We start from the raw sequence: 12922 nt of genomic DNA, 5'->3' as shown, positions 1-12922 counted from the left end.
CTGGGCGTGGCTCAGGGGTTGAGCATTGACCTAGGATCCAGGAGATCACGGTTTGATTCCTGGTCAGGGCACGTACCTGGGCTACGGGATCGATCCCCAGTCGGGCGTGCAGGAGGCAGCCCATCAATGACGACTCTCATCACTGATGATTCTATCTCCCTCTCCCTCTCCCTTCCTCTTTGAAATCAATAAAGATATATTTAAATAAATACATAAATAAATATCTTGATTGATTTAATCTCTCTTTAAGAATTTAAAACTTTACGAGTGAGGAGGGCCAGCATGTTTTGGAGCGGCAAAGAAAGACAGGAAGTATAACACTAAAGAAACTAAGAATTAGGAAAGCTTCCACCTTTTTATTTTCCTGTGACCTGAAAACAGATTTGAAATTTAGAGGTAGCCAAAGAGCTTTCCCTAGTTTAGCTTCATTTGAGTCGATTTTAATCATTTTGTGTTTTTTTAAATGAACCTCTCTGGGGTAACCATTGACCACATATGAATTACAACACTGACCATTTTTAAAGCTCAAGAAACAAAATAACCAAAATCAAAATGTCACTCATTGTAAACTACTTGCCAGATTTATTTCTCATAATGTGCACATCACCAGGGACACTGATTTTCTTTGTAGGGAATGGGCACGGATGCGTCTGTCCAAGGCTCAGTTCCACGCAGACCCACACTACTGAGTCCCTCTGTTGGCTAGTTCTTGTGCACTGCCCTGGGCCAGGCCTGATTTTGTTCTCCCTGATTTGGTTCTCCTGGTTCTCGGTTTTCCCCTTTCTACATAAATGCATTACTTTCTTACCAAACCCCTAGTTGTATGGCTTTACATAGATACCAAGTAGTGTTGGTTTCTTTTTGTCTGGCCCAGTGCTTGACGTATAAGGTCACCAGGGAAAACTACAGTGTTACCAGGCTATATAGGCTTTTCGGTTTTTCTTGAGATTTTAGGGAACTTGTGTGCCCTGTGGGGTGTCTAAAGCCGTTTCTGTTTGCCCAGATATATCCTTTCCCAAGTACCCTGGCTCTGAAGTAGCAACTTTTTTATTTATTTAAATATATCTTTTATTGATTTCAGAGAGAGGAAGGGAGAGGGAGCGAGACAGAGAGAAACATCAGTGATGAGAGAGTCACTGACCGGCTGCCCCCCGCACGCCCCTGACTGGGGATCGAGCCCGCAACCCGGGCATGTGCCCTGACCGGGAATCGAATCCCGACCGTCTGGATCCTAGGTCGACGTTCAACTGCTGAGCCACGCCCGGCCGGGCTTAAGTAACAACTTTTAATACACTAGCTCCATTTAAAAGCTTCAACCTTGTGTCTTCATTTACTGATGACTCAAATTTATTGTCCACTTAAAGTAGCTCTAGTTCTCTCTCTCACCAGAAGTATCTATTTCTTGAAGGGGAGGTACTCTACAACAGAAATAACACATCTTCGTTTTGGTAAATCTGGAAAATACAAATAAAGATTAGAATCATGTATAATCCAACCATCTAGTCAACTTGCTGCTAACACTTTAGTGGAGAGCTTCACAGTGTTTGCCATGTATACATTTTTCTCCCCAGAAACGGAGTCACTTAGTACAATCCTGTCCTTATAAACTTTAAAATTTTTTCTGAGCTTATAGTCTTTTATAACATCAATTTTTATGATCTACACACAGGTATGCTTTAATTTATTCAATCTGCTGTTGTCCACAGATCCCATTCCAGGAGGATTTTAATGTAGGAGATGAGTGAACACCAACTAGAGACACTGAGATCAAGGGCCCCGTGATCTGATGTTTAACTGTCTCTTGATGGGAAGACAAATGTGCATTTGTGGTCAAGTATGGGATAGATGGGCTCTATCATGTGGAGACTTCTTTGAAATTGTTCATTTCCACTCATGGAACAAATAGTGCTGTTATTTGCCCAGTACCGAGGTATGTAAATGTTGCATTAAAACCTTCTTGAGGTATCTGCTGTTTCACAATATATATACTTCACAGTGATATTAGGGCATTATAATAAAATGTGCTTTTGATGACATGAACTGAGAAGGCATTTATTTCTATGAAACATCTTTCAAAAACAATACAAATTAAGTAATATTGAGTTCTATTTGTAACATAAGGATTTCTTCATGCTACCTGGGATTCAAAAATGTCATATTATTTGGAGACCTCACTTATAAAGGGAAGCAAGAAGAAGTGTTCTATATTAATCACTAGAGGGCCTTTCACTATTTAGACTATACCAAGGACCCCACGTCTTAACTCTTGACAAAGGGCTCAGGGGAGTGTGAGTAACTTTGTTGTTTAGTCTGCTGATTTTCTTTGAAGATGGAAATCGCAGCTATCCTGGTAGATCCAGAATCCATCTCTTATTCAATTTGGACAGTTCAGCCTTACAGCTTTGTTGGGTCTCTGTCACCCAGTCAAACACAGTGGTCAAGAAGGGGGTTCTTCAAGCTGGTTTGTCCCCACCTGGCTTGAAACATACAAATGGTGTCAACTTTCAAATGAGCAGGAAAATATGACTCAAGAAGAATGTCCAACTACACTCTATAAAGAAAGGGAACTTTTAAGGTGAAGTGGCCAGCGTAGCCCGGGGCGACTAGGCTTTGGGGACAGGTCCATGAAGTTGTTGGAGCTTCAAGTAACTTCTGAAAAGGGCGTTAACATCGCAGACTTTAGGCTTTTGCAGCAGTGTTTAGATCCTAGCCCTGTAGTTACAGTCCACGCATGTAACTTCAGGAGGAATGATTTAAACTCTCTGAGCCAAAATGTATCTTTAAAAGTTATGTAGTTATAACTATGCAGGATTGATGGCTTCCATAAGGGATATTTTGTAAAGGGCTTGGCTCAGAATAGGTGCCCACTATAGTTGTCTTTCTTCCATATTTTCCTTTTGAAGTTCTCATCTGTGTCTAAAAATTTTAACCTGATAGAGTAACAATGAGTGTGCTTACAAAATACTACTGTTACCTTACTACTACTAACAAAAAAATAGATAAGATTTACTAAGTAAATGCAAAACACTGTCTCATAGTGACTTTACATGGATTACTAATCAGCATAACCCTTGGATGTAGCTATAACTATTATCTTCACGGAATAGATGAATAGAAAAAAACTGAGGCTTAAATAAAGAAATTTGCCCAGGCTCACTACAGCTGGGTAGTGATGGAGCTGGAACAAGAACCCAGGCAGCCTGTGTTTTCTGTGACTAATAATGAAAAATCAAAATAAGTAATATTTAGTCCCCAGGGTCCACCATGAAATTGGAGCAGAGGTATGTTGCAAGTCAGATAACTATAGTTGTTTACTTCTGATTCTTCACCGTTAGCAACAGGTGACAAAGTTTGTCAATTTACAGCATTTGCTGACTTACCCATAACCTGAAATAATTTGGTAGAGTTGATTGTGGCTTTCAAATCAGGATCAGTAAGTCAAGTATAGCCAAGGGAGAGTAACCTCTGAGATGATATTTAAAATGTTGGATTATTTTCTAGCAACACTGTGTTGTACTTAGATGGCCAAACAGACGATATGGTTTATACATCCATATGGTCCTTGAATCTTTCTTACAGCATCCCCACCTCATGGTTGTCCAGACTGCTTGAATACCTCCAAAGATGGGGAGCACACAACTTCTTAAGGAAGCACTTTTCACCTTGAGAGAACACTGACTGAAAATTCTGCTCAGTGGTGTATTAAGGACCAAAATGTGAAGAAGAAACACTTTTAGTTTAAAATGACATAAGAAAATAGAGAAAAATATCTTTATGACCTTGGGGCAGGGAATTATTCCTTAAGCAAAATCACAAAGGAAAAATGGATACATCTGATTACATTAAAAATTTAAAACTTTTATTTCTCAAAAGATATCATAAAAATATGAAAAGCAAGTCACATGGAGATGATATAGCACTTAAAAATGACTAAGAAGCAGTGTCTAATGTGTGTGTATGTGTATAAGAGAACAAACAACACGAAAAGAGGAACAATTGGAAGAATCTAGACACTCCCCAGGGAAAAAAAATGGAGACTGTTTTGATTAATCTTGATTTTTGTTTGTTAGTTTCATAAGCATTTAATATTTTTATATGTTTTTGTTGATTTCAGAGAAAGGGAGAGAGAAACATCAATGATGAGAGAGTCATTGATCGGCTGCCTCCTGCATGCCCCTGACTGGGGATGGAGCCCACAACCCCGGCCTGTGCCCTGACCTCCTGGTTCATGTGTCGATGCTCAACCACTGAGCCACACCAGCCTGGAGCCTGATAAACATTTCATTGTAATAATATTAGTCTGCAATTCTTTGTAGCTCTTTCAATGTGGACAAGAACAAGTTTGGTGGGAGTGTTTTTTTTGAAGTTGTTTCATATGTTTTTTGTAAACTGTTTTCAAAAGCTATACCTTCAAATGTAAATACAGACTTAATGTGCTTTAGCAAACTTAAGCAAATTTGGAAATGTAACATGGGAAGCTTAAGCCAAGGAAATTATTTTAGTAATAATAAAAAAAATTTACTGAGTCCTATTATGTACCTTGTGCTTTCTAAGTCCAATCTCTAATCCTCACAAAATGGAAGTAATAGATACTGTTACTCTCACTTAATGGGTAACAGTGGAGCTCAGAGGGTTTTCCTAACTTGGCCAAGGTCACACACATAGCAAGTGAACCTAAACCTGAGGGACTCCAAAATCCACTGCCTTACTTGTGCCCTGAAGGAAGATCACACAAAAAGGGCACATGACCAAGCCTGGGCAGTCACAGAGGGCTTTCAGGAGGAAGTGATGTTTGAACGTAGTCCCAGCAGGATGAATAGGAGTCTTGAAGGCTGGTGTGTGTGTGTGTGTGTGTGTGTGTGTGTTGCAGGGCAGTGGGGGCTGGGAGGATCATATGGAAGGGATAGAAGTGAGGGAATATCTTGCTTTCAGAGAACAGCAAGTAAAGGATCAAGGGCACTTTATGACTTACAAAGTACTTGCCCGTGAACGTTCCCATGCTCTCTTCAGAAAGGAATTATCATCTTGCCCATTTTACCGATGAATATAAGGAACAATGGAGGTGACCTGCGCAAGGACACAGGAAAAGTAAATTGCTGAACTAGAGCTCAGTGTCAGCTTTTCTGACCCCAGATCCTGGGCTCCTTCTGTAGCGCTGTGGCAGTTACAAATCTTCACTGTATGATTTCAATTCTAACCTTACTTCTGGTTTTATCGCATCTTCCCTGCTATTGTTTTCCTTCTGTTCCAATTACTTCACCTACTTCTTTTTTATTTTATCTGATCATGTTGTATATATTTTTGTAAGCTGCTCAAACTAACTTTCAGTGACCCAGGACATAAATTGAAAGAAAAACCCTTCAATACCCACAAAATAGAGGTTGTTTCAATGTTTTATATTCCCTTCCATTTGGGCCTTAGGGAACCACATCATTACCCAGTCGTGATGCTGAGGCATATATAGTTTTGTACATTGCTAGTTTCATTGAATGCTCCATCAGACACACGTTTCTGTGTTGTTGAGTCTTCTTGATGATGATGTTCCAAGACTGTGTTTCTTTCTGTAAAGTGGCCCTGGCTATTCCCACACCACTGGACACTTAGACTGGTTCTTCGCTGGTTTTCCAAGGCTAGTGAAACTCCTGAAGGACTTCTCACTGTCCCAAGTTCCCACTGGAGCCTCTTTAAGGACCTTCACACCTTGTTCTTTCCATTCTATGTATCAATTTTTTTTTTAATGCGGTAACATTGGTTTATGACATTTAAGTTTCAAGTGTAGAATACATTATAAATTGTTATTTGTATACACTCACCACCAAGTCTAGTTCATTCAGAGTTCTTTACTCAGCTAATTACAAGTCTGATTTTTACCTGGTCAGGATCTAGCCTTTGATACAGTCCCTGGGTCTCTGTGATGTAATCACCTCCAATCCTGTTTTGGAACAAGGGATGGTTTAGATAAAGAGAATGAATACACTTCCTGGAGGGCAAGGATTCTGTTTACAAATGGTATTGAGACTGGCTGGGCCTCTCTTAGATGGATGGCAATGTCCTTTAGTTACTTCTTGAGCCTCTCCAAGATTAGGTTTTCCTTCCGGTACTCCCCAGATCAATGCCTCTGCACCTATGCCAGTCAATGCCAGCCCACAGCAGGAACCTGGGGAACAAATTGATCATCCACTGCGTGCCAGCTCCAGGAACAACCCCCAGCCCCTTCCCGCACCATATAAGCCAGATGCCAGAAGCAGTCTGGGGAGCCATATTCTCTGTAATTGTGTGCTCCTTGGTGCGTCAAGCTCCTTCCCTCTCCCCTTTCCTCTCACCCTGTATTTAGTAAACCTCCTCTGACTCTGTTTTGTCACCTCCCTTGATTTCTATCCTGGGGGTTGGGGGCAAGGACGCCTCTGCAGATGACAGCACAGCACTAATATAACTAGTGACCGCCTGCTTATGACAATTGCATGTTTTAATTGATTAGGTGCTTGTGTAAACAAGGTGTATAGTTTCAACTCAAAGCCTTGGAAAAAGGGTCTCTTTCTCTTTTATCTAGCTGCCTAGAGAGGAAACGGGTCTAGGATAAACAGCTTTGAAGGAGGCACTATAGGAAAGCGGTTATAAGCAGAGAAAATGAAGAGCCACGTGGATCTGGGTTTGAGTCCGTTTTGTTCTTACTGGATGTGAGCCTTTGGACAAGTTGTTTATCTTCTATGAGCCATAGTTTTTACATCCTGACCTTCTTTGGAGGGTTGTTTAGGGATTAAATAAGACCCAGTAATTATACAATGAGTGTTCAGGAAAAATTATTATTGGGATAGGCTTTTGTACTAACAACTTCAAAGCTTTGAATGTAAGGTGATAGTGGGCCTCGTGGTCATGAGGCACAAACAATGAAGCAAGTGAAGTGATGAGCATTTTTCCACTGAGGGGTTGCTTTCCACTCCTCCCAGTGTGACTTCAGAATCAGGAAGGAAGCCAAGCCTCTAACTATGGACACAGCCTGCCGCTATGAGTTTAAATGAATGAATGACTGGAGTGCATCCCTGGGTAAGTAAATTTTTTTTGTATTTTACTTTCTCTTCTGTAGAATATTGATTCGTGGAAAACTAACAGTTTTGGAAAACCCTCTAGATAGAGACCGTGTTAGTAGCCATGCTTATGTTGTTCTAGGAACATGGAAGTGCTCATAGCACAGTAACTCATATCCCATGTCCTGCTTTCAGTGGTATTTACCCACTGATGAAATATGTGTTCATGTCACAAGGACCTTCAGGGGGTCTAATTGGAAGTGAGCTGGCACATCGGTAGGACTTAATGCAGGTGGGCTCTGCTTTAGAGAAGACCATTCGCCCACTAATTTGCAGATTGGCCTGAGGAATCAAAGAAAAATGATTCCGTCAGAACCCTGGGGACTCCTCTGCTTCCAGGTGAGGCTTCAGCAGGAATGGTTACTGCTCTCTGGCTGCATATGGATTCAGGTTTGCCCCATCATGAACACATCTACTAGAGGAAAAGCATTAATTACTAACCCAGGGAAAACATTAATTCTCCTTAAGGATTTGGAAATAATAGTACTTATTCCAAAGCAAGGACAGTGGAAAGTATTTAATACTAGACTAAGTTGTTTTAAGAATTAATATTCTGGTGTAAAATGCAACACTAGCCACACACACAAATAGTTTGAATGATCCTAGACAAGTCTCTTAACTGTAGCCTCAGTTTCTCCTCTGATCAACAGAAGAAATGTCCACCTTACTGGCTTGTTGTAAGAAAGAAATGGAGCCCGGCCGGGCGTGGCTCAGTTGTTGAGCATCGACCTAGGATCCAGGTGATCGGGGTTCGATTCCCGGTCAGGGCACATGCCCGGGTTGCGGGCTCGATCAATGACTCTCTCATCATTGATGTTTCTGTCTCTCTCTCTCCCTCTCCTTTCCTCTCTCTGAAATCAATAATGATATATATATAAAAAAAAAAAAAAAAGAAAGAAATGGAATAACACAGAGAGAGACGTAGTTAAAAGCACCTCACAGTCATAAGACCTGGATTGTAGATCAGGTTCAACACAATATAATCCATCAAATGTTTACTGAGCACTTATTCTATGCCTGGCATTGTATCCCCAGGTGCTGAAATTGGATAAGAGATAAATAAGACAACCTCGCTTGTCCTTACATGGGGCAACTGGGCTGGCTGGAGGCAGACCCAGGTTCTGGATCGTAGCACTTGTATGTTTTACATATATTCATAATAGGTCCCCCAAACTCCACTCTGGTTGAGTTGCTCCAGTCCTTGCCCTCAAGAAACTGGTAGTCTATTAGGGAAGACAGATCTGTAAACCAAAAATGCTAAAGCAACATGCTAAATGCAGCAATGGTGGAACACAGAATGTGTAGAGAGGGAGCAAGGAGGGGCTGATGAGCTGTGGTGGGCCGTTGGGTAAAGGGTCCCGAGGGGATGACGTCTGGCTGAATTATGGAAAATAAACAGGAGTTCCCACAGAAAGGAAAAGCGGAGAAAGGGCATTTCAGGTAACAGGAAGCATCACACACAGCCAAATAAACAGGAAATTGCTAGTTCCTGGTTGTACCATTAGCTAGCTTTATGTAACTTTTATGGAATTTCCTCAAGTCCCTCTGGCGCTTCCAGTTTTCTCATTTTAGAAAATAAAGGTTGGGGGTGGAAAGAGGCAACCTAGATTTTCTGTAAGGCGCTTTCTAACTGGATACCTTCATTCGGGGCAGAGAGAAAAGGGCTAGCTTTGGAAAGATCAAGTGTTATTTTTAGGGCATGAGCCTGGAGCCCCATGTTTTGTGACAGTCAGGATGACAGGCGGAGCCTGCAGTCATTGGGGGAATTTGCATGCATTAATTCACCCACTTCACCGGCACCTAGGGCATTGTCCGAGCCAGGCCCCGTGCTGTTACGGAAGCAGAGACGGGTAAATAACTAATAGAGGAATTCCACGGAAACCATATTGGTCTATGGGGGTATATGGGGGGTGGGGGGCGGGGGACGACAGTAAAATAGAAGCCCCTGGGGCATGTAAGTCACCTTCAGGGCGCCAGGATTTAGCTCTTAGCAAAACGGGAATTTCCAGTTTCCTCCTCCCGCTGCACCCTCTCCAAGAGGCCGCCGCCTGGGGGCTGCGCCCCGTCCCTCGGCCGCACGGCGAGGCGCGCTCCTCACCCACAGCCTTCCACAGGCCTGCGGGGCTCCGGGCACGCAGAGCGGGTGCAGTTCCCGGGGCTGCCGGGCGGCGCCAGTTCCCGCACCCGCTTCGCTCACGTCCGAGCACCGGCCGCGGGGCCGACGCGCGGCTCCGGGAAGGGGCGGGGAGGCGGGCCGTCGGGGCTCCAGGGGGCGGGCTCCCGGCCAGGGGCGGGGCCCGGGCGCCGTATAAGAGACGCCGGCGCGCACTGTCCCGGACGCGGTGCTGAAACTGGCCTCCCAGCCAGGACCTGGAGGCGGCGGACACTGACCCTGCAAGTCGACCCAGAGTGACTGAGGAAGGAGAAAAGGTCTGATTCCTATTTTGTCGTTTATTTAGTACCAATGAATGGAAGGCGGGGCTGGTGTGTGGGTGCTCGAGAGCGCGGCTCACACTGGCCTGGGTGGCAGGCGCGTTGGCATCCTCGGAAGGCCCTGGGCAGGGGGTCCAGCCAAGCCTCCAGGGGCCCCAAGTGCCCAAACTCAACAGCTTCTCTCTCCCCCGCAGGAGCGCTTCTTCCCGCCGCTCCCCGCCGCGGACTCGGACAATGCGGCTGCTCGGGAAACTCCGCGCCTCGGCCGCGGGCAGCGCCGCCCCGGAGCCCGCCTTCTCCAACGTGCTCACCCCCGGCCGCATCCCCGAGTTCTGCATCCCGCCGCGGCTGCCCGCACCCTGCGCGCCCGATTCTCCGCCCCCGGCCGCCGCGGTGCCCCGGCGGTGCGCGGCTGAGCCCGACCTGTGGCCCCGAGGGGCCGACGACGGCGCGGGGCGCACGGACTGGGACCCGCGCTCGCAGGCCGCGCTCTCGCTGCCTCACCTGCCCCGCGCGCGCACCGCCTACGGCTTCTGCGCGCTGCTCGAGAGCCCGCACACCCGCCGCAAGGAGTCGCTCTTCCTCGGGGACCCCGGAGCCGCCGCGCTCCTGCAGCCGCCCGCCGCGGGTCCCGCGCTCCTCCGCCCGCGGGCCCGCACCTACAGCGGCAGCGGAGGAAGAGACGCCCCCGTCGAGCCCCCCAGCGGCGCCCCCGGAGACACCCTCCCACGCCGGAGCGCGCTCTCCCCGCGGCCCCGCGGCCACCGCCTCCTGCGCGCCCCCGAAGGGCTGCTGAGCCGCGCGCTGCGGGCCCGGAGGAGTCGCGGCCTGGCCCGCGCCCTCTCTGTGTCCAGCGAGGACCTCAGCGCCAGCTCGGGGTCGCCCGCCCGGACCCTCTCCGCGTCCCCTCCGTCGGCCCCCGGCCCGCGGCCCGAGCGCTTGGAGGCCGAGGGCACCGTGGCTCTGGGTCGCACCGGAGGCGCCCTGCGCCTGGCGGCCGAGTACAGTCCGGCCAGCGGGCGCCTGTGCCTCCGCCTGCTGCGCCCCGAGGGCCCCGCCGGAGGCCCGGCCCAGCCCCGCACCATCTGCTGCCGCGTCAGCCTCGTCCTGCAGCCGCCGGGCAAGACGCGCGCGCAGCGCAGCGCGGTGGTTCGGCGGAGCCGCAAGGCCGCGTTGGACCAGGACTTCTGCTTCGACGGGCTCCCGGAGGACCAGCTGCGCCGCCTGGCCGTGCGCGTCAAGGCGGAGGCCGCGGGCCGCGGGCTGGAGCGGGGCCGCCTGCTGGGCCAGGGCGAGCTGCTGCTGGGCGCGCTCCTGCTGCTCTGAGGGCGCCAGGCCTCAGCCCGCCCGGGCGCTCTGTGCCCGCCGGGGGCCCTCGGACACTCACAGCCGTTTTGTACAAAATAAACGTTATTTATTCATTTTTCTATTTATGATCTTGCTTTGTTGACATTTTATTTCTTGGATGTCTGCTTTTGTCATTGTTTGTTGGTAGGGAAGTAAAAAATAATGACGCCCTCCTCTATTCACACCTTCCAACCCCCTTTTCCAGGCTGGAAGAGAGAAAGGAATGACACCCAGCTGCATTGCTTTTTCTTCCTGCTTTATATCCATGCTGAATGGTTTATGGGTTTAAAAATAAAAGCTATTCCTTCAGAGTCATGCCCAACGCTAAGATTCATATGTAGCACACGCGCGCTCAGCGACAGACCTATAATGAGGTAACCTTAATGGGAAAAGAATTCCTTTCCAATTAAGAAAGAACAGAATTCTTTTGAAAGCGAATCTTCAAAAATTGTTGAGGAAAAGGAAAACCGAAGGCCCTAACTCTGGATGGTGATGTAGGGAATGTATACTCCTGCCCCCCCCCCCTTCCTTCCCCAGAAGGAGCCCTGGGGAATCTTGTTATTTCAGAACAGGAACCTTGCCTTCCTGAGCAAATTGATATTTTTGTGGCATTATTTCCACCTGGCTATGTGTCTAAATTGCATAGTATTTAATGGCTTTGCTATAGCACTTCCCAGATGAGTTGGAATTTAAACTGTTTTTTGAACACTGGGTTCTAAGAGAGAGTTTTTAAATCCAATTTCTTTTCATTTGTTGACTCAACAAACAGACCTGAGCCCACTAGAAACTGATTATGCCCAAGAGGGTTTGCCCTTCACGAGAGGCATCTATGTATGGTGCGGTGGAAAGCACAATAGGGGGTGTGGGGGTGAAGACACATAGGCCTCAGTATGTTTATGCCACATGCCCCTTGTTTGAAACAGGAAAAATCCGTTAATCTCCTCCAACTTCATTTCCTACATCAGTGAAATGGGGGCATTAATACCTACCTCACAGGGTTTTGTGAAAATATGCCTAATATTCCAGTAACCCTAAGTACATATGAACTATGACAGTGCTCAAGAATGTTCCAGAAAATGAACTCCTTCGCCTCTCCTTTATTTCCAATTATTTCTTCCTGTCCCTGCCGGGACCCTGGCCGAATGGTTGGCTTCTTGAGACTGATGGGGTGTGTGTGTGTGCAGGGGTGGGAATATAGAGCTCTGTAGGACCAGAGCGGTAACTGTCCTCCTAAAAGATAATCTGCATTCATTTGGCATCAGAAATGCCTTTAACAGTGTTATTACTGGAGTGAGATTCTGGTCAGAACAAGTAAAATAAAACCCTAGATTTTGAACATAATTTCAAAATGGACAAATTAGCTCTTAGAAATCATCTAATCAAACGGCTTCTGAACTTGAGAAAATACCGCGGAGGTGACTTGTCAGAAGCCATATAGCTAGTGACTGACTAAGCTCAGGCAAGAACCAGTGGTCCTGACTCTCCGAGGACCAGCCTACCCTTCGTTCTCTCAGTCGGCAGTTATTTGTCGAGCCCTCACTCTGGGACAGGCACAGCTCTAAGCCCGGGGCATGCCGCTATGAACAAGACCGACAAGGTCCCTGCTTTCCCAGGGCGTCGTTCTGGTGGCGAGAGCCAAACAACAGCCAAGCTTTGTTATCACAGATCGTGGTGACCAGCATGAAGACAATAAACTGAGGAGGGTGACAGACACTCTCTGGGTGGAGGAAGTGGCAGGCAGGATGCTCTCAGAGATCAGAAAAGGTCTCCCTAAGACCTGAGGAAGGAATATTCACTAGAGGAACTTACTCTATCCAAAGAGCCACTTAATGTGTCTGGTGAGTCCTTAATCAAAACCAGAATTCTTGATTTTCCCCTCCCAAACCTCCCCCTCCCTTGGTTTTCCTTATTTCTGTCAATGGCACCATCATTCTTCCTTTCGTGCAAACCAAGAACCTGGAATCATCCTTAACTTCTCTCTCGCACATTCCACTTTCCTCAGATGTAAATGTCACCTCTTTAGAGCATCTTCCCCTGGCCACCCTATCGAAAAACAG

The 12922-nt window shown here is 46.8% G+C and overlaps 1 protein-coding gene across 1 annotated transcript; it reads left to right on the top strand.

Moving 5' to 3' along the window:
* Positions 1–9464: 9464 nt before the first annotated feature.
* Positions 9465–10896, top strand: LOC308558797 (C2 calcium-dependent domain-containing protein 4A-like). The gene is made up of 2 exons (XM_081140749.1): positions 9465–9515; positions 9713–10896. Exon 2 carries the CDS (start codon positions 9753–9755, stop codon positions 10842–10844), a length of 1092 nt encoding a protein of 363 aa, XP_080996875.1. The 5' UTR covers positions 9465–9515; positions 9713–9752; the 3' UTR covers positions 10845–10896.
* Positions 10897–12922: the final 2026 nt, after the last annotated feature.

The sequence above is a fragment of the Miniopterus schreibersii genome, assembly GCF_964146895.1.
Source record: "Miniopterus schreibersii genome assembly, chromosome: 1".
Taxonomy (NCBI): domain Eukaryota; kingdom Metazoa; phylum Chordata; class Mammalia; order Chiroptera; family Miniopteridae; genus Miniopterus; species Miniopterus schreibersii.
Note: the sequence above shows the minus strand (reverse complement) of the source record. Positions and strands in the feature narration are given on the sequence as shown.

Bases quoted from the DNA above. Each gene is read 5' to 3' on its own strand.
- LOC308558797 (XM_081140749.1), top strand. From the start codon at position 9,753: ATGCGGCTGCTCGGGAAACTCCGCGCCTCGGCCGCGGGCAGCGCCGCC.